Source organism: Hylobates moloch, unplaced genomic scaffold (genome assembly GCF_009828535.3).
Source record: "Hylobates moloch isolate HMO894 unplaced genomic scaffold, HMol_V3 SCAFFOLD_4, whole genome shotgun sequence".
Classification (NCBI taxonomy): Eukaryota; Metazoa; Chordata; class Mammalia; order Primates; family Hylobatidae; genus Hylobates; species Hylobates moloch.
The window spans coordinates 53,401,330-53,427,700 of record NW_026652279.1 but is presented as its reverse complement, the minus strand read 5'-3'; the positions used below and the strand labels follow the sequence as shown (position 1 = coordinate 53,427,700).

General features: G+C 39.1%; 1 protein-coding gene across 1 annotated transcript; it reads left to right on the top strand.

Annotated features, from left to right (window-relative positions):
* Positions 1-5,413: 5,413 nt before the first annotated feature.
* HHLA2 (HHLA2 member of B7 family) lies at positions 5,414-25,859 on the top strand. Its single transcript, XM_032150235.2, has 7 exons — positions 5,414-5,477; positions 7,025-7,378; positions 8,708-8,974; positions 11,505-11,822; positions 15,992-16,096; positions 23,997-24,065; positions 24,760-25,859. The coding sequence occupies exons 1-6, from the start codon at positions 5,414-5,416 to the stop codon at positions 24,020-24,022; spliced, it is 1,134 nt and encodes a 377-aa protein (XP_032006126.1). The 3' UTR covers positions 24,023-24,065; positions 24,760-25,859.
* The last annotated feature ends 512 nt before the right edge of the window (positions 25,860-26,371 follow it).

Sequence of the window (26,371 nt, the reverse complement as noted above, 5' to 3'; positions counted from 1 at the left end):
TTTCCTGAATACAGCACACTGATGGGTCCTGACTCCTTATCCAGTTTGCCAGTCTGTGTCTTTTAATTGGAGCATTTAGCCCATTTACATTTAACATTAATATTGTTATGTGTGAATCTGATCCTGTCATTATGATGTTAGTTGGTTATTTTGCTCGTTAGTTGCTATTGTTTCTTCCTAGCCTTGCTGGTCTTTACAATTTGGCATGTTTTTGCAGTGGCTGGTACCGGTTGTTCCTTTCCATGTTTAGTGCTTCCTTCAGGAGCTCTTTTAGGGCAGGCCTGGTGGTGACAAAATCACTCAGCGTTTGCTTGTCTGTAAAGTATTTTATTTCTCCTTCACTTATGAAGCTTAGTTTGGCGGGATAGCAAATTCTGGGTTGAAAATTCTTTTCTTTAAGAATGTTGAATATCGGCCCCCACTCTCTTCTGGCTTGTAGAGTTTCTGCTGAGAGATCAGCTGTTAGTCTGATGGGCTTCCCTTTGTGGGTAACCCGACCTTTCTCTCTGGCTGCCCTTAAAATTTTTTCCTTCATTTCAACTTTGGTGAATCTGACAATTATGTGTCTTGGAGTTGCCCTTCTCGAGGAGTATCTTTGTGGCGTTCTCTGTATTTCCTGAATCTGAATGCTGGCCTGCCTTGCTAGATTGGGGAAGTTCTCCTGGATAATATCTTGCAGAGTGTTTTCCAACTTGGTTCCATTCTCCCCATCATTTTCAGGTACACCAATCAGACGTAGGTTTGGTCTTTTCACATAGTCCCAAATTTCTTGGAGGCTTTGTTCATTTCTTTTTATTCTTTTTTCTCTAAACTTCCCTTGTCTCTTCATTTCATTCATTTCATCTTCCATCAGTGATACCCTTTCTTCCAGTTGATCGCATCTGCTACTGAGGCTTCTGCAATCTTCGCGTAGTTCTCGAAACTTGGCTTTCAGCTCCATCAGCTCCTTTAAGCCCTTCTCTCCATTGGTTATTCTAGTTATCCATTCTTCTAATTTTTTTTCAAAGTTTTTAACTTCTTTGCTATTGTTTTGAATTTCCTCCCGTAGCTCAGAGTAGTTTGATCGTCTGAAGCCTTCTTCTCTCAACTCGTCAAAGTCATCCTCCATCCAGCTTTGTTCCGTTGCTGGTGAGGAACTGCGTTCCTTTGGAGGAGGAGAGGTGCTCTGTTTTTTAGAGTTTCCAGTTTTTCTGCTCTGTTTTTTCCCCATCTTTGTGGTTTTATCTACTTTTTGTCTTTGATGATGGTGATGTACAGATGGGTTTTTGGTGTGGATGTCCTTTCTGTTTGTTAGTTTTCCTTCTACCAGACAGGACCCTCAGCTGCAGGTCTGTTGGAGTTTACTAGAGGTCCACTCCAGACCCTGTTTGGCTGGGTGTCAGCAGCGGTGGCTGCAGAACAGCGGATTTTCATGAGACCACAAATTCAGCTGTCTGATAGTTCGTCTGAAAGTTTTGTCTCAGAGGGGTACCCGGTTGAATGAGGTGTCAGTCTGTCCCTACTGGGGGGGTGCCTCCCAGTTAGGCTGCTCAGGGGTGAGGGACCCACTTTAGGAGGCAGTCTGTCCGTTCTCAGATCTCCAGCTGCGTGCTGGGAGAACCACTACTCTCTTCATAGCTGTCAGTCAGACAGGGACCTTTAAGTCTGTGGAGGTTCTTGCTGAGTTTTTGTTTGTCTGTGCCCTGCCCCCAGAGGTGGAGCCTACAGAGGCAGGCAGGCCTCCTTGAGCTGTGGTGGGCTCCACCCAGTTCGAGCTTCCTGGCTGCTTTGTTTACCTAAGCAAGCCTGGGCAATGGCGGGCGCCCCTCCCCCAGCCTCGCTGCCGCCTTGCAGCTTGATCTCAGACTGCTGTGCTAGCAATCAGTGAGACTCCGTGGGCACAGGACCCTCCGAGCCAGGTGCGGGACACAATCTCCTAGTGTGCCGTTTTGCAGGCCCGTTGGAAAAGCGCAGTATTGGGGTGGGACTGACCCGATATTCCAGGTGCCGTCTGTTTCCCCTTTCTTTGACTAGGAAAGGGAACTCCCTGACCCCTTGCACTTCCCGAGTGAGGCAATGCCTCGCCCTGCTTCGGCTCGCGCACAGTGCGCTTCACCGACTGTCCTGCACCCACTGTTAGGCACTCCCTAGTGAGATGAAACCGGTACCTCAAGCAGAAATGCAGAAATCACCCGTCTTCTGTGTCGCTGGGGCTGGGAGCTGGAGACCGGAGCTGTTCCTATTCGGCCATCTTGGCTCCACCTCTTTTTTTTTTTTTAATTATACTTTAAGTTCTGGGTCACATGTGCAGAACACGCAGTTTTGTTACATAGGTATACAGGTGCCCTGGCAGTTTGCTGCACCCATCAACCCATCACCTACATTAGGTATTTATCCTAACGTTATCCCTCCCCTAGCCCCCCACCCCCTGACAGGCCCCGGTATGTGATATTCCCCTCCCTGTGTCCATGTATTCTCATTGTTCCACTCCCACTTTTGAGTGAGAACATGCAGTGTTTGGTTTTCTGATCTTGTGATAGTTTGCTGAGAATGATGGTTTCCAGCTTCATCCATGTCCCTGCAAAGGACATGAACTCATCCTTTTTCATGGCTGCATAGTATTCCATGGTGTATATGTGCCACATTTTCTTTATCCAGTCTATCATTGATGGACATGTGGGTTGGTTCCAAGTCAAAATTAAAAGAACTAGAGAAGCAACGGCAAACAAATACAAAAGCTAGCAGAAGACATGAAATAACTAAGATCAGAGAAGAACTGAAGGAGATAGAGGAATGAAAAACCCTTCAAAAAATCAGTGAATCCAGGAGCTGTTTTTTTTTTTTAAATCAGTGAAATAGACCACTAGCCAGACTAATAAAGAAGAAGAGAGAGAAGAATCAAATAGATACAATAAAAAATGATAAAGGGGATATCACCACTGATCCCACAGAAATACAAACTACCATCAGAGAATACTATAAACACCTCTACGCAAATAAACTAGAAAATCTAGAAGAAATGGATAAATTCCTGGACACATACACCCTCCCAAGTCTAAGCCAGGAAGAAGTCGAATCCCTGAATAGACCAATAACAAGTTCTGAAATTGAGGCAGTAATTAATAGCCTACCAACCAAAAAAAGTCCAGGACCAGATGGATTCACGGCTGAATTCTACCAGAGGTACAAAGAGGAGCTGGTACCATTCCTTCTGAAACGATTACAAACAATAGAAAAAGAGGGAATCCTCCCTAACTCATTTTACGGGACAAATTTCTTGAATACAGAAAGGTATGAGATGAAGAGTACAGTGAAGGGTTTGGCCTTGGATAAGAGCAGAAGGAGAGACAAAAGAGTGCACCTAGATGTTAATGGGTTGGTTGAGTTAGTGATAGGAGGATGAGGGAGTAGTCATAATCAGTCACAACAATTATGAAGTAAGAGCATCATCTGGAAAGGAGATGAGAAAAGGGAATGTCAGTTTCAAGAGAAGGTAGCAAATATTGGAACCATTCTAGGCAATGGGAAGATGAACCTCTAGTAAGACAATGGACATGGAATGTTTCAGGGTTACATTAAACAAGGTGAATTTGAGTTAATTTTTGCTTGGAAAGAGACTGTAATTAAATTTCAGGGGTTTTTTTAATGGCATATAGAGGCAAAAGGTATTATTACATGTTTACATATTTTCATAGTAGAAAAATGAGTTTAACGATTACTTGTAATCTTACTATTCCAAAATAATCATTGTGATATCCTTTTATATATTATACATGCAAATACTTCCATAGGAAGAAATATAAAAGTCTCAATTTTGATAACTAATACTATTTTGGAGCAGTTTTGACTTTACCAACTATCTTAGTTATTGCTCTAAGAGAAATAAAAACAATTGGAGTGATAACTTTGTCATATTGCAAAAGTATTTCTAAATTTTGTTGCTTTTTTCATTTTTATAGAGATAATAGAAAATGTACAGTTATGTTAAAAGGCCTTCTTCCTAAGGTTGTGTTTTCAATAACTTTCTTATAGTCTTTAAAATGTAAAAATGAAACTCTAAATTATTAATCTACCAGGTTTTGTTTTGATAAGATGTGATTAAGGAATCTAATTTTACTTTTTTTAAAAAATTGTTATTTTAGCAGGAGTTACATGTGCAGGCTTGTTATGTGAGTATATTGCATGATTAATTTCACTTCTTAAAATAGTTTTAAGTCATTCTTAAATCACGTATCTCACAACAAATATAGAATATATTCTTGTAATAGTAGAGCTCCTAAATGGTATCTTTTTTATTTATTTTATTTTATTGTTACTTTTTTGAGACAGAGTCTCACTGTCTTGCCCAGGCTGGAGTGCAGTGGTGCAATCTCGGCTCACTGCAACCTCCACCTCCCTGGTTCAAGCAGTTTGCCTGTCTCAGCCTCTCGAGTAGCTGGGACTACAGGCACATGCCACCACACCCGGCTGATTTTTGTATTTTTAGTAGAGACAAGGTTTCACCATGTTGGCCAGGCTGGTCTTGAACTCCTGACCTCAAGCGATCCTCTTGCCTTGGCCTCCCAAAGTGCTGGGATTACAGGTGTGAACCACCATGCCCAGTCACCAAATGATACCTTTAAAAACTTTCTTTCAGAGATTTTAAAACCAATGGTATGCTATTCTTTAAACAAGCTATTTCTTACAGTGTAAAAATTAACTTTAATCCTATCATCTGGGAAAATCAGTTATATTGTACTTGCTTGAAACTGTATTTCTGTGTACACATGTTTTGCCATCTATATTTTCTCACTTTTTTGAGTTTTTGAAACACGCTTTGTAACCCATGAATTTAATGGCTTGCACTAGTATTGGGTATGTAAAAATATATTTTCAGGTTTTAGTTGTTCTTTATGTGTGATTATAAATAACATCATAGTTAACACCACTGGCACTTAATATTGAATTTAAATCGGTTTTAGTATTTTCTATCATAAAAGCAATAAGTCCGTTTAGAAAGCTTTAAAAATAACAAACTATTATCCAGAGAACCACTGTTGCAGATATACCAAATCTTTATTCATTCAAGAGCCATGTTTCAGCACCTGTTAATAGCAGTCACTGCTTCAGATATGAAACCTGCTCTTCAGAGTTAACATCCTCATATACTTAGTCATATATCTTGTCAGTATCCTGTGAGCAGAAATGTGTATGCTTTTCAAAAAGGAACCATGCTATTTAGAAATTGTATTGTAATCTAATTTTTCTCCTATAACCTATTAAGAAATTCCTTCCATGCCATTGAACCATCCTTTACAATATCATATTTAATGGCTACAAAAGAATTATTCATACGAATGTACCACTCTTTTCCAATTCCCTTTTGCATTTTAAATCCATAACGTGTGCACTTTACTTCTCTTTGATAGCATGACTAATATGTCCTGAACAAGACATGAAGGCACAGACAGTACTGTCTTTTTTCCTCATTCTCATAACATCTCTGAGTGGATCTCAAGGTAATTTCCTTTGTAATACTAGTGTTAGTTATTTGCATTATCAGATAGAAACATGAGCACACAATGCAAAGTGGCTATTTCCTCCATAGCCATAGCATCATGAACTTTCCTAAATCATCAGTTAATCAGAAGCAAGGAACAGGCTGAAAGTCTGCATGAAGACTAAAAATTATATATATTTTTTCTGTCCACTCTGATTAAGACTTTTTCTAATCTGTTATTTGCTACCAGAAATAAGTTCACTGGAATGGCAAGTTTGATTGATTGATTTTTTTTTTTAAGTGTAAGCTTGGTACTTACCACTTGACAGAAGGCATTATCAGCTTTGCTAGGTCCTATGACAGGCATTCTTAATTATCCAGTGAAATATTACAGGGGTTTAGCAGAGCAATTAGGGAGATCGACAATCACTCTTTTCCTTTCCCATCTTTCCATGTCTTTCTTTCAGCATAATGCCACATCCCTCTAGCTCTCTGCAGAGAAACTAAGTCTCTCTGAGGAAAAGAAGCAGGACATGGTAGGGTAGAAAGAGCCCTAGAAGGGAAGGTAGAGGATAAAGACTGTGACAGAGCCACTTGGGCACCCAGTTCTTCCATCTTGGGTGGCCTGGGCCATGAGCCAAAGGAGTTACTCCGTTGTCCAAAAAATAAGGTCCTTTCCAGTGCTAATATCTTAGAATCCATAGACAGGGCACAAGATCTACTTAAAATATTTTGTAAATCAAAGCAGTTAGATTACCTCCTTCAATGATAGGAAGTGTCTGCATATATTTTCTTTGCAAAAATCTCTTATTCTGTTGATTTCATTTGCTTTTTGAAATTAACTTGTGAAGTTGACAGTGAAAAGAAAACAAAACAAATAAGTCAAGAGAATTGGGGATTAGGCTTCCTGATTTATCTCCAGATGTTCCTTACCTACATTTTGACCAACTCAGGATATCCTGAGAGCAGCCTTAAAGTCAAAGCAAATGAATGACTCTCTTTCCCTTTTGGACTCCTCCTGCTCATGTCCTCCCCTATTTAGATCTGGTGTACAGATATTCCTATCAGATTCCTGAACCCAGCATTGTCTTCTGTGTGCTCCAAATATTTTCTTACCCAGTCAAGCTGAGTTTATTCCATTCTTTTAGGGCCTGCTGGCTGTTGCTAGCTGGATAAACTAATTTATTATTGCTATAGTAGGAGTTAAATGTGAATGTGTTCTGGGAATGAAATCAAAAGGAGTCTTTTAACATACATGATTTCCAGGCCAGGATTGGAAGAGAGTCGAGATTATTGATCAAGTGGGCAGCAAACTAGTGTTTCTATGCCTTGGGCTGTTACCAGTTCTCCCAGTTACATTGCATAAAACAGATATTCAATTAAAATTAAAACTCAAACACAGAGCTTCATGGTTTGTTTCTAATAATCAGACAAGTGTTTTTGATTATGTGGTCTATTAATGATCAGGCTGCTAACCTAGGAAAGTTCTTCTGGGTAGTTCTGGTATAATCCTGAACAAGCACATATCATTAATTCTCTTTATAACTTATCTGCTCTTGACTGTAGGCATATTCCCTTTGGCTTTCTTCACTTATGTTCCTATGAAAGAACAAATCATCATTGGAAGACTTGATGAAGATATAATTCTCCCTTCTTCATTTGAGAGGGGATCTGAAGTCGTAATACACTGGAAGTATCAAGATAGCTACAAGGTTCACAGTTACTACAAAGGCAGTGACCATTTGGAAAGCCAAGATCCCAGATATGCAAACAGGACATCACTTTTCTATAATGAGATTCAAAATGGGAATGCATCTCTATTTTTCAGAAGAGTAAGCCTTCTGGACGAAGGAATTTACACCTGCTATGTAGGAACAGCAATTCAAGTGATTACAAACAAAGTGGTGCTAAAGGTGGGAGGTAAGTGTGCATGTAAAGTTTCATGAAACAGCAATGACATCATTCCATGTTATTAGTAAGCATCTTTTTCCTAATAGGCCATGAGCTTCCTTCCAAGTCAATACATGGAAATCTACTTATTTTTAATGCACAGCAACTTGTAGTATACTAATGTTATAAATGATACAACTGTTCCCCTGTTGGTGGGTATTCAGGCATTTCCAGTGTTTTACATTACATGGTTGTGATGAACATCCTTATAGTTGTACTTAATACCGTGAAATAATCTGAAAGCAAAGTACCAGAAGACTTAAATGGGTTACTGACACTAGCAGCATAAGACTATCCACTTTCCCCTTAGTCCTATCAGTACCAAATAACTGCCAATATGATGACTGAAAAAATATTGAATTGCTGATTTAAATTGCATTTTTCTATATTATAAATGAGGTTAATTTTTATATTATATGCTTTCCTTCTCTGTATTAGCTATATATAACACTATACCTATATAACTATAAGCCATTAATATAGTTAATGTATACAGTTATATACAGTTAATATCACTCAGACACAGCTTCATGGTGGTTATATTATACAGTTAATATAACTATATATTAACTGTATTAATATATTAACTGTTACTAATTCTCATAGTTATATTGAACCAAACAGGTATTAGATTAAAATTGAAGAAATTCAAAGAGCTTCATGGCTCCTAATTACTGGATTACCAAGAGTTCCTGATGATGTGCTCTGTTAATGATCAGGCTGCTGATCATTTATATGTAATATAGTTAGTATGTATTATAATATATAGTACAATTTTACATATGGATATATACACACACACATACATGCAGTATTTTCTAATGGAATGTTTTTCCCAGCACTTGTTTCTTTTTCTTCTGTTCCTTTTAGCTGCTTCAGACCTTGATTCAGAAATCACAAAATTATGTGTAAACGGAGTCAAATAGGTGCTCTGAGTCACTACTTGAGGAGTGTAGAGTGCTGCATGAACTCTACTTTATAGACTTAGACATCCTCATTTTGGTTTCTCAATGAGGCCATTAGATTTCTTTTCCAGCTATGTTTCTAGAGAATTGAGATTGCTAGTTGCCACATACCCATGCCTGCTCTTTTTTTATTTCTTCTAGATAACCACACTATATCTTAAGGTTCTACAGAGGTGTTTGTTTGTTTGTTTGTTTTCCCTTTCAGTAGCTGCCAAGTTTTGCTCATAAAACGTAGCTTTTCATTTCATGGATATTAAAAAGTATTCTGCACAGATGGCCTATAAAGAAGCTAATGATGGCAGTTTTTCATGTGCCCTTTTTTTCTCCTATGTAGTTTTTCTCACACCCATGATGAAGTATGAAAAGAGGAACACAAACAGCTTCTTAATATGCAGCGTGTTAAGTGTTTATCCTCATCCAATTATCATGTGGAAAATGGACAACACACCTATCTCTGAAAACAATATGGAAGAAACAGGGTCTTTGGATCCTTTTTCTATTAACAGCACACTGAATATTACAGGATCAAATTCATCTTATGAATGTACAATTGAAAATTCACTGCTGAAGCAAACGTGGACAGGGCACTGGACAATGAAAGGTAGGCTCCACAGGACTTTCTGTGTACACGTGCTATTTCAAAGTTGGGGGGTAATGGGGACTGATTTGCAAAGAAAGAAAGGAAGATGAAAGAAAAGAAAGCAAACCCATCTGCAGCGGTTAGAAGACCAAGACCGAAGCCCTAGGGCTGGTTCTTCTGGCTGTATTACATTAAGCAATCATTCTTACTTTTGAGCATTAGTACGTCATTGATAAAATAGAAGTAATTCTTACCTTGCTAGGTATTTATGAGTTGAATGAAAACATTTATGAAGTGGAAAGAAGCAAATCTATTCTTGAATATTAATGTATTTGTTAATGGCTCATCCTTCAAACAGGATTTTCTACCAGCATTGCTCTTAAAAGATCAAAGGAGAAAGAATACTTGTCTTTCAGCAGATCACAACTTCCAATCTTACAATTAAACAAAATATTAATGAGTATTATTGCTTCTTTTTAGTTTCTTTACATAATATTAGCCCATCAATCTTTATCCAACACCTCTATCACAACATGGTCAGTTTTTAGCACTCTTTCCTCTCATTTATTTGAACAGATCCAAACTCTGATCAATCTCTATATCAAAAACCTGTTTAATAAAAATTAATTTGCTATGTCCATATCCAAGTCCAAGAAAATTTGTTTTCCTTTTTTTTTTTTTTTTGAGATGGAGTCTCGCTCTGTCACCCAGGCTGGAGTGCAGTGGCGCGATCTCGGCTCACTGCAAGCTCCACCTCCTGGGTTCACGCCATTCTCCTGCCTCAGCCTCTCCGAGTAGCTGGGACTACAGGTGCCCGCCACCATGCCTGGCTAATTTTTTGTATTTTTAGTAGAGACGGGGTTTCTCCGTGGTCTCGATCTCCTGACCTCGTGATCAATTTTTGTATTTTTTTAGTAGAGACAGGGTTTCACCATGTTGGTCAGGCTGGTCTCGAACTTCTGACTTCGTGATCCACCCACATCGGCCTCCCAAAGTGCTGGGATTACAGGCGTGAGCCACCGTGCCCAGCCTGTTTTTCATTTTATTCGTAACAAAGCAAAAATTTTCTGTCAGTCTCCCTTATATGGGGAAAATGGAGGTTATCTTTTTTTTTTCAGCCTTCTCTTTCCTAGCATCTCATATTCTCAAAATGCTCACCAAAAATATACTGAAATTGTGGGTGATTCACCACACTTAACATGAGTCCAGTGTTAAAGGCATGAGTACCCAATGTTCATTCTCCATCAGTCAGGCAGCAATGGAAACATGGGAAAGGGTTGCAAATGTTAATATTGTTAATATTGTCTTTGGAAAATCCTAATTTCTCATGTTCATTTAGAATTGAGTGTCTTGAAGCATGAACAGTTCTTTAGGCTCAGTATTGTTTGGTCTCATTGAAAAGCTATTATGTGCCAAGTTTTGTTGCTCACAGACTGTGAACTTAAGAACATAGTCTCTACCAATTTCTGGATCCACAGCATCTAGTACAAATATAAAAATTAAACTAGGAACATAGCTTACAAAGGGAGTGATTCATTCTATTATCTGTGGTTGGACATGAATGAGGTTGTTACAGAATATGTGCTTAAGAAAGTTGCATAAGGGCAGAATTTTAGAAGAGTAGTAGGACATTCCAGGAGAAGAAGAATATTCCAGGTAAAAAGCACAGAAAAGTAAAATTGCCTGGATTTGTGGAATCAACGGATCAAGAGATGAACCTGGAGAGGGAGGCAAAAAACAGATGAAAGACCTTTTACACGTTGCTAAGGAGTTTGTTGAGTCTTGGAGGGTCGGATAGATCAGAAGAGGCATTTGAAGCATCAGAGAGGCCCTGGATTTGCCTTTTGGAAGGCTTGCTTTGGCATCACTCTCCTGCAGGTAGACTGGAAGCCAGGTGAGTCTAGAGCCAGGGAGAACAGTCCATGACAGTCCATAGAGGTCAGCCTACAGCACTACAGAACAGGAAGGACAAGATGGAGCTGGGTCTGGAGGGGCAAGCCAAGAAAATTCAGCAGAGTCCCTCTTCTAGAAGAGCTCAGTCCAGTGGGGGTTGCCTGCACACAGCTGGGAATATTCTTATATGCAGAAAAAGAGATTTTGTCTAGATAAAGAGATTAAGAAGTAGTGAGGCCATAAAAGTTAGAGACCACTATGGAGTAGGTAGGGTAACAAAAGGGGTGTTCTGGGGAACACCAGCATTAGAGGGGCCAAGAGAAGGAGAACATTGAGTTTAATAGGCTAGCAACTGGTAGCAACATTCCTGAGTGCTTACTGTCAGGTCCTAAGAGTTAAAACAAGTATATCATCCCTCTAGCTGGCCCTGGCTTAGCCCTCCTTGAAGGTCTAAACTAACCTTGGTGGGAAACTTTAAAATAGTGGTAGTAAAACTTGTCTTTTAAGAAACCACAGCACAAATATAATTACTTTCCAAAAAGTTATTTCCAAATATATCAATATTAGTGCCTTTGTTCTCTGCTTTCTAAGTGTAACTTAGAGAATTCTTTTGAAATGTTTATCTTCATTGATGTTTTCTTTTCTATTGTGTTGTTAGATGGCCTTCATAAAATGCAAAGTGAACACATTTCACTCTCATGTCAACCTGTAAATGATTATTTTTCACCAAACCAAGACTTCAAAGTTACTTGGTCCAGAATGAAAAATGGGACGTTCTCTATCCTGGCTTACTATGTGAGCTCCTCACAAAATATAATTATCAATGAATCCCGATTCTCATGGAACAAAGAGCTGATAAACCAGAGTGACTTCTCTATGAATTTGATGGATCTTAATCTTTCAGATAGTGGGGAATATTTATGCAATATTTCTACCGATGAATATACTTTACTTACCATCCACACAGTGCACGTAGGTAAGTTGCAAGTAGGTTTGGATAATGGGTTTTGGCTGTAGCATTAGAGGTTTGTGAATATCAAACAGAAAATTAGGTTGACTTTTCAAGAATACATTGATACCCTCTCAAAATATAATCTACAGGGATATTTCTGGTCAGGATGTCAATTACCCTCCCTCCTTCAACCACACAAAAGTACTGTTTTGAAAAAAAAATTACTCCCACAGATTTCCTTTCAGGATTTTGGGGCTTCGGAAATGAGGAGGAAACACATTTTGATGACTCCATGCGCTGAGCATCTTCCATTTCTGCTCACTGCTGTGCCTAATATATACCTTAGGCCTAGGGTTTGGGGAGTCAAGGCTAGAGACACATTAGGAAGTTACAATCGGGGTCCTGAAGAATGCTGGGAAATCATGGCAGTGTCTATGAACTTGGAAATAGTCACCACACAATATTTGAAGCACCAAGTATATATTCCTAGTTCAGTTCATTTTTACCTCTGTTGATAGTTCACTGCCAAAAACCATTATCTAAAATATTTCTAGTCAACTAACCATCAAGTCATGGAATATATACTCATGAAGCTGACCTTCTAGGTGAGCTGGATGGTCCCACCCTTAAACTATCAACTTCACATCATGGCAGACCATGGCAGCTCTTTCTGTCCTTCAATAAAGGTATTTGAACCAGTGGAACTTATGTTTTAGAAATATTTCTATCATTTCAATTGTGAAAATTAGGAGGAATAACATTTGAAGTTTTGGTGATTCTATGTAGTGAGATTTGGAGACAAGAGCACAGAGTTGTCCTTTAGGTTATGTGATCTTCAAATACTTGGAAGCTTCTGGACATTGAGTAATAACACTCCCTTTGTAGAGCTGCCACTTTGAGAGTAGAGAATGAAAAACTGGGGCTGCATTTGAAGCTCCTATTTTTCTCCAAAAATAAATGTGTCAGTTTTATGTAAAATACAGTTAAGCCTGCAATCTATTTTTAAAAATGTTGCCTCATGTTGGATTAATTTTGGAGTGTAAAAAAAAATAGTCAAGAAGAAATGTCCTAAAGACCACATATGGCCCGTCTTCCCACCCAGAGATCTAATTTTCAGTTCACACAAAGTGAAACATCAGGACCATTCCATCTCTGACAAAAGAGTATTTTCAGAACCTCTCATTCTCAAATAAATGTTGGCCAGGTGGGGCTGGGGGAGGCTGTGCTCACCCTTCCCCACTAGGAAGAGGACTTGGCAGGAGCCACCCCAGCAGGGCAGGGAACGGGGCAAACAGTCTTGGTACCTTAAATATCATCCTTTCAAGGATGACTTTTCCATTTGTTGCCTTTCCCAGGAGGTGCTACAACAAGATAGGGGTACTTATGATTCCTCGAATCTAGATCTGCTCAATTAAGGTTACACAAAGCTGAATGGAATTAAATAATCCTTGCTAAGTTTTGCTGCTGAATCAATATGTGACCTTGGGCAAATATCTTTACAGATGGGGGAACCTAAGGGTCACGAGTACAGTGAGAAGTAGCTATACCTTGTAGGATTTCCTTTAGGAGGAAGAAAAATGCATATGAAAACACTGTAGAAAGTCAACCTAACATTCCTACTTAATCTCTCCTTTATATAGGTACAGTAGTCCCCCCTTTCCATGGGGGATATTTTCCAAGACCCCCAGTGGATGTCTGAAACTATGGACAGTACTAAACCCTATATATGCATTCCCACATGGTACCAGGATTAATCTTTCCTTCCTTGTTTATGCCTTGGTGCCTCATTCACACTTCTATGAATACAGGTTCTATTGGTCTTCTTCCAGCAGAGCTTGCTTTCATTGCAATTAAAGATTTGCTTTGGATGGAAATGTGGCTGTAGTTTCTTCGTCAGAAGACAGCCTCTCCAGTAATTTTTATATTTTTCAGTCCAAGCTGATTTCTAAATCTGTGTAGCCATCCTCTACTTGCAGTAAATGGCCTGTTTCAAGAGATCTCTTGCTGAAGTCTTCATATAAGCCCAAAGCTTTCCAGTGCAACATATCATCAACCAGAACACATTTCTGTTCATGTCTTCCACCCCCAAATTTAATGCCATTTCCATCTTAACTCAGCATATACAACACACTGTGGCCGTAACTGTTGTGGTTTGAGATGTGACCGCAAAACTAACACAAATTTTCTTCTTTCTTTCTTCACAATTTTACAGATAGAAGATTCATTTTCACCATAGATCTCAGCAACCTCAATATATGATTTTTCATAAGTCAAGGGCTTTAATTGTTTTAGTTCAAGGAAGCACTTTATGGCTTCTTTTTGGTATATCCAAATTGCCAGCATTACTACTCTTGTGCTTTGGGACAATTCTTAAAGAAAATAAGGGTTACTTGAACACAAGCATTGTTATACCATGGCAGTCAATCTGATAACTGAGATGGCTAGTAAATGATTCATGGTGGTAGTGTGTACAACGTGGATATGCCGGACAAAGGGCACAGTCATGTCCCAGGTGGGATGCAGTGGCATGACACAATATTTCTTCATGCTACTCAGAATGGCACACAATTTAAAACTGAAGATTATTTATTCCTGGAATTTTCCATTTGGTTATGTTTGGACTACAGTTGACCATGGGTAACTAAGACCTCAGAAAGTTAAACCAGGGATAAAGCGAACTCCTGTATGGAATTTCAGAATGACACAAATAGGTGGAGAGATTAATATTTTATTGGTTGTAAACACTATAGTTCATAGAAAATTACATTTTTTATGTAAACAGAGGTATTCATTCTAAAGGATAGCCATAAATATTTTCCCCCTGAATTGACCTTTGTGCTCTAATGCTTGCTGCCCACGTTTTAGCAGAACATAGACCATAAGGTTAGCAGGGCTCTGACTTTGGTAACCCAGGGTCTCTGGAGTCCCCACTTCCATTAATACTAATTTCAACAATTCTAGTCCTGACCAAGATGCTGGAGAAAGTTTAGGTTCCTCCAGTTTTCTGAGGAGCTCCAAACACTATCAGCAGATCCTCCTTTTCTGCAGTTTGTTACCCAAAGTCAACCACTGTCTGACATTTTTAAAAGGAAAATTCCAGAAATAATGTTTTAAATTGTGTGCCATTCTGAGTAGCATGATGAAATTGCATGTCATCCCGCTCCATCCTGCCTTGAAGGTGAATCCTCCCTTTGTCCAGCATATCACACCGTGGATGCTACCCGCCTGTTAGTCACTTAGCCCTCCGGGTAATCAGATCTACTGTCATGATATCTCAGTGCTTGTGATCAAGTAACCCTTATTTTATTTAAGAATGGCCTCAAAGCACAAGAATAGTGATGCTGGCAGTTCAGATACACCAAAAAGAAGCCGTGAAGTGCTTCCTTTAAGGGAAAGCTCTCAACTTAAGAGGAAAAAAGAGCCTATGTTGAGATTGCTAAGATCTACAGTAAGAATGAATCTTCTATCTGTAAAACTATGATGATGGAAAAAGAAATTAGTGTATAGTATGCATAGGGTTCAGTACTAAGGTTTCAGGCATCCACTTGGGTGTCTTGGAATGTATCCCCCAGGGATAAGGGGGGGACTACTGTGCCTATTATCTCTGTGGTCACCTGCCATCTCTAACTCAAGACCAGGGCTTCTACTCATCTCCTTTTATCACCTCTGAACTTACCACTGTTCCCTTAGAACCCTGTCTTCTCTAGGCCAATGGCAGACTGCACTCTTACTTCATCCTCCAAGGTGGACACTGGGCTGAGGCTCATTTATGGACATAATTATTCCTTTATAAAAATGTGTTGTTTCTTATTACAGTATAAAGCAATAGAAACTGAAAATGCATAATAGACATAGTGCCTTTCCAGTTTTCAGACTTTTCTCCCAGCTCCCCCAACCTCCACCAATCTCCAATAATATTATGGTGTCTGTAGGTTTCCCACAATAGATAAACTGAGACTAGGAGATATTTATGCTCAAGACAAACTCTCCTGTCCAGTCTGGGCTCTTGGCTTTATCCTAAAGGACCTTTTTATTATGCAAAGTGTTTTCATATGAATTCAGCCTCCTACCTGTAATGCAGAAATAACTAGTTTTTAAAATAGTAAACAAACTCCACCCTTACCCACCCACACATTTCTTATCGGGTAATTTTTCTTCCAGTTCACAGACTTTGTTTCTCCTTTTTCTTTTAGAAGCGAGCCAAGAAACAGCTTCCCATAACAAAGGCTTATGGATTTTGGTGCCCTCTGTGATTTTGGCAGCTTTTCTGCTGATTTGGACAATAAAATGTTGCAGAGGTAATAGAAGAATTTGGGCTCTGCCCCGCGTGTTCCACATCATGTATATTAAAGATAACATGGAAATACATGCCCAAACAGCTACTGGGCATGTAAATTGATCTGAATTTTCTGGAATGTCATTCACAAAATTCACCCAAAATATTTTAAAATGCTCCTACATTTCCACCTAACCATTCTACTTCTAGGAATTTATCTCACATTAAATGAGCAGAGGTACACCAAACTATATACAAGCATATTCACTGCAGCACACTGCTATTGCCTTTAGGTTTCCTACTATTGTCAATAAATAATTGGGAAATTAATTAAATTAATTAAAGATCATACTTTTTAAAATTTTAATCTAGTATTAAAATGATAACCAGGATGACTTGATCATCCTGCATTAAAAAGTAACTGGAAAGAAAAAAGCCAAAGCTTTAAGAAGTTGCCTTTGGAGTGATAGGACCATGAGTTCTTCCTTACCCTCACACCTCAGAAGGAAGCCAGATACCTCCTTAAGTCCCTGGGCTCTGCCTGTTCTCCGTTGTTCCGAGCTTAGTCAAGGTTGGTGCTCTGATTGAAACTGCATTGTTCTTTTCTTATGGGTCATTTCATTTTAATTGTTGTTCAATTAATTTTTTCTAAATTTTAGGCAAAAAACCTTACTAGTAATTTAAAATCTCTTAAGATGCCATGATCATGGGAAGTACTTTTAGGGAATACTTTCTTAAGTACTTTGCTTTTAGTAACAGAATTTTGAGCTAGAGAGCACCTGGGCAAAACTTAGATCTAGTTGATCTCCACATTTTACAGATCAGGAAACAGGAATCTGGGAAGTTAGCTTAAGTGCCAAGTAGGCACGTGAAACAGATTTAGGTGGATCATTTAATATCACCAAGCCAGCTAGTGGTAGAGGCAGGTTCAGGCCCCTAGAAGCCCTCCCTTATTCCATTATCACCCTGAGAAGGCTCTGGGTGTCCTGGGAACTTGAGATAGATCCTATGTCTCTTTTATCTGTCCTTCTGGTTGATATTTGGCTGTTGCCCCTGCTGAAGTTAGGAGATTAGGGTTATAGCAGAAACTATTATTGAAGATATAGTTTTAGGGGCAATGGAGAGCAAGCATTTCACCAATTCTAGCCCTGTGATCATTCGTACTAATAGGCAGGCTAGTTCCTGTCCCTTGGCTGGCCAGAAGGAGTAAGAGACCACAGGCAGTCTAGCTTGTCCACCGAGATCAACCATTGACCTAATATACTGATATTTGTGATTGGATTAGGTTCAAATTTGGGAGGTGGTGCTACATCGTACTCAAGAATGATAGTTTAGTTTCTTTCTTTTTTTTTTTTTTTTTTGAGACGGAGTCTCGCTCTGTCGCCCAGGCTGGAGTGCAGTGGCGCAATCTCAGCTCACTGCAAGCTCCGCCTCCCGGGTTCACACCATTCTCCTGCCTCAGCCTCTCTGATTCTTTAGTGGAAGTCTGCATAAGTCAGTTCTCAACTGAAAACACATGGCACACTCAAAACTGGATAAAGAACTTACGAGACAGTATATTCATGGCTGGGAACACCCGAATCACTAGCAAACTTAAACTTGAAGGGACAAGGACAGAGAGCAGTTGCCAAAACTTGGAAGGTGAGAGTCACGTAAGATTAGTTGCCTTGTAAGGAGAGTGACTTCTTTTTTTTTCTTTCTTTCTTTTTAAGTTCTGGGATACATGTGCTGAACATGCAGGTTTGTTACATAGGTATACATGTACCCTGGTGGTTTGCTGCACCTATCAACCTGTCATCTAGGTTTTGAGCCCCACATACATTAGGTATTTGACCTGATGCCCTCCCTCCCCTTTACCCTCATCCTCCAACAGGCCCCGGTGTGTGATGTTCCCCGCCCTGTGTCCAAGTGATCTCATTGTTCAATTCCCACCTACGAGTGAGAATATGTGGTATTTGGTTTTCTGTCCTTGTGGTAGTTTGCTGAGAATGATGGTTTCCAGCTTCATCCATGTCCCTGCAAAGCACATGAACTCATTCTTTTTTATGACTGCATAGTATTCCATGGTGTATATGTGCCACATTTTCTTTATGCAGTCTATCATCGATGGGCATTTGGGTTGGTTCCAAGTCTTTGCTATTGTGCATAGTGCTGCAGTAAACATACATGTGCATGTGTCTTCATAGTAGAATGATTTTTAATTTTTTGGGTATATACCCAGTAATGAGATTGCTGGGTCAAATGGTATTTCTGGTTCCAGATCCTTGAGGAATCACCACACTGTCTTCCACAATGGATGAACTAATTTACTCTCCCACCAACAGTGTAAAAGTGTTCCTATTTCTCCACATCCTCTCTAGCATCTGTTGTTTCCAGACTTTTTAATGATCACCATTCTAACTGGTGTGAGATGGTATCTCATTGTGGTTTTGATTTGCATTTCTCTAATGACCAGTGATGAGGTGCTCTTTTTCATATGTTTGTTGGCTGCATAAATGTCTTCTTTTGAGAAGCATCTGTTCGTATCCTTAACCCACTTTTTGATGGGGCTGTTTATTTTTTTCTCGTAAATTTGTTTCAGTTCCTTATAGATTCTGGATATTAGACTTTTGTCAGATGGGTAGACTGCAGAAATTTTCTCCCATTCTGTAGGCTGCCTGCTCACTCTGATGATAGTTTCTTTGGCTGAGCAGAAGCTGTTTAGTTTAATTAGATCCCATTTGTCAATTTTGGCTTTTGTTGCAATTGCTTTTGGTGTTTTAGTCATGAAGTCCTTGTCCATGTCTATGTCCTGAATGATACTGCCTAGGTTTTCTTCTAGGGTTTTTATGGTTTTAGGTTTTATGTTTAAGTCTTTAATCCATCTTGAATTAATTTTTGTATAAGGTGTAAGGAAGGGGCCTAGCTTCTATTTTCTGCATATGGCTAGCCAGTTTGCCCAGCACCATTTATTAAACAGGGAATCCTTTCCGCATTGCTTGTTTTTGTCAGGTTTGTCAAAGATCGAATGGTTGTAGATGTGTGGTGTTATTTCTGAGGCCTGTGTTCTGTTCCATTGGTCTATGTATCTGTTTTGGTACCAGTACTATGCTGTTTTGGTTACTGTAGCCTTGTAGTATAGTTTGAAGTCAGGCAGCGTGATGCCTCCAGCTATGCTCTTTTGCTTAGGATTGTCTTGGCTATATGGGCTGTTTTTTTGGTTCCATATGAAATTTAAAGTAGTTTTTTCTAGTTCTGTGAAGAAAGTCAAAGGTAGCTTTATGGGAATAGCATTGAATCTATAAATTACTTTGGGCAGTATGGCCATTTTCACTATATTGATTCTTCCTATTCATAAGTATGAAATTTTTTTCCATTTGGTTGTGTCCTCTCTTATTTCCTTGAGCAGCGGTTTGTAGTTCTCCTTGAAGATGTCTTTCACATCCCTTGTAAGCTGTATTCCTAGGTATTTTATCTTCTTTGTAGCAATTGTGAATGTGAATTCATTCATGATTTAGGTCTCTGTTTGTCTGTTATTGGTGTATAGGAATTCTTGTGATTTTTGCACATTGATTTTGTATCCTGAGACTTTGCTGAAGTTGCTTATCAGCTTAAGGAGATTTTGGGCTGAGATGATGGGGTTTTCTAAATATACAATCACATCATCTGCAAACAGAGACAATTTGACTTCTTCTGTTCCTATTTGAATACTCTATTTATTTCTCTTGCCTGATTGCCCTGGCCAAAACTTCCAATACTATGTTGAACTATGGTGAGAAAGGGCATCCTTGTCTTATGCCGGTTTTCAAGGGGAGTGCTTCCAGCTTTTGCCCATTCAGTATGATATTGGCTATGGGTTTGTCATAAGTAGCTCTTATTGAGATATGTTCCATCAATACCTAGTTTATTGAGAGTTTTTAGCATGAAGGGGTGTTGAATTTTATCAAAGGCCTTTTCTGCATCTATTGAGGTAATCATGTGGTTTTTGTCACTGGTTCTGTTTATGTGATGGATTACATTTATTGATTTGCATATGTTGAACCAGCCTTGCATCCCAAGGATGAAGCCAACTTAATCATGGTGCATAAGCTTTTTGATGGGCTGTAGATTCGGTTTGCCAGTATTTTATTGAGGATTTTCACACTGATGTTCATCAGGGATATGGGCCTGAAATTTTCATTTTTTATTGTGTCTCTGCCAGGTTTTGGAACCAGGATGATGCTGGCCTTATAAAATGGTTAGGGAGGAGTCCCTCTTTTTCTGTTGTTTGGAATAGTATCAGAAGGAATTGTACTAGCTCCTCTTTGTACCTCTGGTAGAATTCAGCTGTGAATCTGTCTGGTTCTGGGCTTTTTTTGGCTGGTGGGCTATTAATTACTGCTTCAATTTCAGAACTTGTTATTGGTTTATTCAGAGATTCAACTTCTTCCTGGTTTAGCCTTAGGAGGGTGTCCAGGAATTTATCTATTTCTTCTAGATTTTCTAGTTTATTTGCTTAGAGGTGTTTATAGTATTTTCTAATGGTAGCTTGTATTTCTGTGGGATCAGTTGTGATATCCCCTTTATCATTTTTTATTGTGTCTATTTGATTCTTCTTTCTTTTCTTCTTCATTAGTCTGGCTAGCAGTCTATCTATCTATTTTGTTAATCTTTTTAAAATACCAGCTCCTGGGTTGACAGACACCTCATACAGATCTCCAGCTGGCATCAGGCTGGTGCCCCTCTGGGACAAAGCTTTCAGAGGAAGGAGCAGCCTCCGCTGGTGATACCCAGGCAAATAGGATCTGGAGTGGACCTCCAGAAAACTGCAGCAGACCTGCAGAAGAGAGGCCTGATTGTTAGAAGAAAAACTAACAAACAGAAAGCAGTAACATCAACATCAACACAAAGGACCCCCATACAAAACCACATCCAAAGGTCATCAGCCTCAAAGATCAAAGGTAGATAAATACATGAAGATGAGGAAAAACCAGCACAAAAATGCTGCAAATTTAAAAAAACAGAATGCTTCTTCTCTTCCAAATGATTGCAACTCCTCTCCAGCAAGAGCACAAAACTGGACGGAGAAAGAGTTTGACAAATTAACAGAAGCAGGCTTCAGAACGTGGGTAAAACAAACTCCCCTGAGCTAAAGAAGCATGTTCTAACCCAATGTTAGGAAGCAAAGAACCTTGATAAAAGGTTACAGGAACTGCTAACTAGAATAACCAGTTTAGAGAAGAATAAATGACCTGATGGAGTTGAAAAACACAGCACGAGAACTCATGAAGCATATACAAGTATCAACAGCCGAATCGATCAAGCAGAAGAAAGGATATCAGAGACTGAAGATCAACTTCCTGAACTAAGGCATGAAGACAAGATTAGAGAAAAAAGAGTGAAAAGGAATGAACAAAGCCTCCAAGAAACATAGTACTATGTGAAAAGACCAAACCTGTGATTGATTGGGGTCCCTGAAAGTGATGGGGAGAATGGAACCCAGTTGGAAAACACGCTTCGGGATATTATCCAGGAGAATTTCTCCAACCTAGCAAGACAAGCCAATATTCGAATTCAGGACATATAGAGAACACCACTAAGATACTGCTTAAGAAGAGCAACCCCAAGACACACAATCGTCAGATTCTCCAAGGTTGAAACAAAGGAAAAAAATGTTAAGGGCAGCCAGAGAGAAAGGTCAGGCTATCTACAAAGGGAAGTCCATCAGACTAACAATGGATATCTCTGCAGAAACCCTACAAGCCAGAAGAGAGTGGGGGCCAATATTTAACATTCTTAAAGAAAACAATTTTCAACCCAGAATTTCATAACCAGTCAAATTAAGCTTCATAAGTGAAGGAGAAATAAAATCCTTTACAGACAAGCAAATGCTGAGGGATTCTGTCACCACTAGGCCTGCCTTACAAGAGCTCCTGAAGGAAGCACTAAATACAGAAAGGAAAAACCGGTACCAGCCACTGCAAAAAAACACCATAATATAAAGACCAACGACACTATGAGGAAACTGCATCAACTAATGTGCAAAATAACCAGCCAGCATCATGATGACAGAATCAAATTCACACATAACAATATTAACTTTAAATGTAAATGGGCTAAATGCCCCAGTTAAAAGACACAGACTGGAAAATTGGATAAAGAGTCAAGGCCCATCAGTGTGCTGTATTCAGGAGTCCCATCTCACATGCAAAGACACACATAGGCTCAAAATAAAGGGATGGAGGAATATTTACCAAGCAAACGAAGAGCAAAAAAAAAAAAAAAAAGCAGGGGTTGCAATTCTAATCTCTGATAAAACAGACTTTAAACCAACAAAGATAAAAAAAAAGACAAAGATATTACATAATGGTAAAGGGATCAATGCAACTAGAAGAGCTAACTATCCTAAATATATATGCACCCAATACAGGAGCACCCAGATTCATAAAGCAAGTTCTTGGAGATCTACAAAGAGACTTAGACTCTCACACAATGATAGTGGGGGACTTTAACACCCCACTGTCAATATTAGATCAATGAGACAGAAAATTAACAAGGACATTCAGAACTTGAACTCAGCTCTGGACTAAGCGGACCTAATAGACATCTACAGAACTCTCCACCCCAAATCAACAGAATATACATTCTTCTCAGCACCACATAGCACTTATTCTAAAATCGACCACATAATTGGAAGTAAGACACTCCTTAGCAAATGCAAAAGAATGGAAATCATAACAGTCTCTCAGGCTACAGTGCAATCAAATTAGAACTCAGGTTTAAGAAACTCACTCAGAACCACACAACTACAAGGACACTGAACAACCTGCTCCTGAATGACTACTGGGTAAATAACGAAATTAAGGCAGAAATAAGTTCTTTGAAACCAATGAGAATGAAGACACAATGTACCAGAATCTCTGGGACACAGCTAAAGCAGTGTTGAGAGGGAAATTTATAGCACCAAATGCCCACATCAGAAAGCAGGAAAGACCTAAAATCGACACCCCAACATCACAATTAAAAAAACTAGAGAAGCAAGAGCAAACAAATTCAAAAGCTAGCAGAAGTCAAAAAATAACTGTGATTAGAGCAGAATTGAAGGCGATAGAGACACGAAAAACCCTTCAAAAAATCAGAGAGTGACTTTCAATCGAAGGACAGAGCCATACCAAGGTGACCTTACAGGGAAACAGCTGGGAGAGTAAATACCTAATTTCACTCTTCCCTGTTCTGATCTCCAGCCCAGCTAGAAGCCAGGAGGAGCAGACACCCTGCTGATGGAGCCCAACAAGGTCAGCCTCCCATGGCTGAGAGAAGAATGGATTCTGGTTCTGGAGGGGGAGTCAAAAGATATGGGCAAAAACTCTGTCACAGTATTGGCCACTTTAAAAAATAGATATATTCCATACTTCTGCAGTGAGATGGGCTGAAAATATATTTGAAGCTGTTATATGAAAAGCCACAAAAACTTTCCTAGCTCCAGCTCCCTGGTTGTAGTTTCATGACTATGGTTCATATGTTTTAAATTCCCTTTTCTATTAGTTTTAAAGTGTACTTTGTCTAAGATATGTATTAAAGGGCCATATTTTAGGAAAGTCCATAAGGAGGCCTTCTTTGAGAAATGACATACCCCATCACTCTCATCCCCTCCTTGGCTATGACATTTCCATTGTTAGCAGTTGGTAGGAACCAGGCCAAGGATCACAAGGAGCCAGGAATTGCTGAGCTGACTGAACTGCCTTTATTCCCCCGCTTTGGAGCACCTGGATCAACCATACACATGTACTGCTGCTTCTGATGATGTGTTTTTACACTGAATGCATTTTTCATGTTGTTTGTTAAAGATATGAAGGGAGAGTAACTCAGATGATTCTAATAACATTATTATATTGAGATAGGACTAAGGGAGAATTTTGGTGTTTGCAAAGAAATTATTTTTAAGTTCTCTTTTTTTCCTGTAGAAAGACATGGTGTCCCTCCCTACTGATGAGAGCCCTCACCATGCACCTGATAATGCCGAAGAAAACGTGGTAAGGCATTATTTCCTTTATCAAACCATATACCATATAAAAATGCTTCTTTAGAAGGATAATTGAAGTTCTGACTGATTCACATATCATCAAGCAAGACTTTTATACAGAAAAAAAAACAGCAGGAGGGGTTGCAGGATAATATAGCACAAAAAATGTAATTAGGCTTTTCCCAATGTCTATAATTAAACAGGCTCTACTTGGTTAAATACATGGTTGTTCTTCTTGTCTCCTATTGCTATTTGTAGAGAAGATCTCCAATGGCATTGTGCATATGAGGGTGAGCCAATGTACTTATGATAGAAGCATGAAACATGGGATCGTATACAAGTGGAAAGAAACACAACTATAATTCACTTGCAAATTATAGTTTGATTGTATACTTCCTTTTTACTGCATTCCTTTTAGTATTTATGTGTTCCATTAATCAGAATATAAATAAGGGCCAGGAGTTTGGTAAACTTGTTTTTTCCACTGTTAAAAACCATGAAACAGCTAGTAGGGAGATTAAAATTAACTGATAAGACTCAGACATTTTATAATGGTCTCATGGATCTTTAATTTCAGATGCAAGCAATAGACTAAAGCTTTTTACCACCCACCCCAAAACACCACTGTCATTAAATATTTAAGATATAAATGGTTATTCTGACTTGAACAACAGACATTTAGAGTCTATTTTTCTTGGTTCTAGCCTCTTTCAGGAAGAGTACAGGAAATGAGAAAAGACTGTGACAACTCATGACCTGCATCCTTAATATCCAGTGACTTCATCTCCCCTTTCTTCACCGCAATTCCAGGCAATGGCCTGTCGGACCAGACAATTCTACCACTGCAAAGACTTGTAACCATTTTCTAGTATCACATTTACTTTTCAAGACATAAGGATCATTCACTGACCCACTACCTGCATTGAGTATAAATGCCTGGATGTTAAGGATTCCAATTTAACTTCGGAAAGAACTGCCTCATTCATTTACATTCCTGTTACAGTCGGCCCAGGAGATTACAGTGAGCTCTCCACTAAGAATCTGGAAGAAACGCATCACTAGGGGTTGATTCCCAATCTGATCAACTGATAATGGGTGAGACAGCAGGTAAGAGCAGAAGTCACCTTAGTGGAAAGGTTAAAAACCAGAGCCTGGAAACAAAGATGATTGATTTGACAAGGTATTTTAGTCTAGTTTTATATGAATGATTATATCAGGGTAACCAACTTGATTTGGGATGAATCTTAGGGACACCAAAGACTGACTGTCAGTATCTTTAAGATTGCTAGGGAAAAGGGCCCTATGAACATAAGAATCTCTGAAGTTAGGTTACACTTGACCACACGAGGCTTGCATCGTTGAGTGACTAGCCATGAAGATAATTCGAACTCTTCTGGCTCAATTGGCATATTACTAATCAATCTTATAATAAATTTAGATTTTCGTATAAATTTTTAAGCAAGAGAAGGGAGAGCTCAGCTAACTTAATCTGTTTCCCTTAATTTTAGTCACCAATTTACATAAAAGAAACAGTCTAATGTTAATGCTTGTGAACCTGTCACTATAACCAGGCTTTTGTGTGACTTAGTCGATCAACGTTTTGACTCTATAAGAGAAAGCAAATTCTGAATTGTGGTGTAACTGCCACCTGGTCCAATTTTATCACCTGACCTCAGTTTCACAATCCTATCCTTGTATGTAGTTAACTCTGCTTTTGCTACAATGTTATGATGGGTTATCACAAATAGCAAAGTATTGAGAATTCCCATCAGAATGATAATTATTAAAAAGTCAAACAATAGATGCTGGCAAGGCTGTGGAGAAACAGGAATGCCTTTACGCTGTTGGTGGGAATGTAAATTAGTTCAATTATTGTGGAAGACTGTGTGACGATTCCGCAAGGATCTAGAAACAGAAATACCATTTGAACCAGCAATCCCATTACTGGGTATATATCCAAAGGATTATAAATCATTCTACTATAAAGACACATGCACACATGTTTGTTGCACTATTTACAATAGTAAAAACATGGAACCAACCCCAAAACCCATCAATGGTAGACTGGATAAAGAAAATGTGATACAAACACCATGGAATACTATGCAGCCATGAAAAGGAATGAGATCATGTCTTTTGCATGGACATGGATGAAGCTGGAAGCCATCATCATCAGCAAACTAACACAGGAACAGAAAACCAAACCACATGTTCTCACTCATAAGTGGGAGCCGAACAATAAGAACACATGGACACAGGGAGGGGAAAAACACACGCCAGGGCCTGTTGGGGGGTGGGAGGCAGGGGAGGGAACCT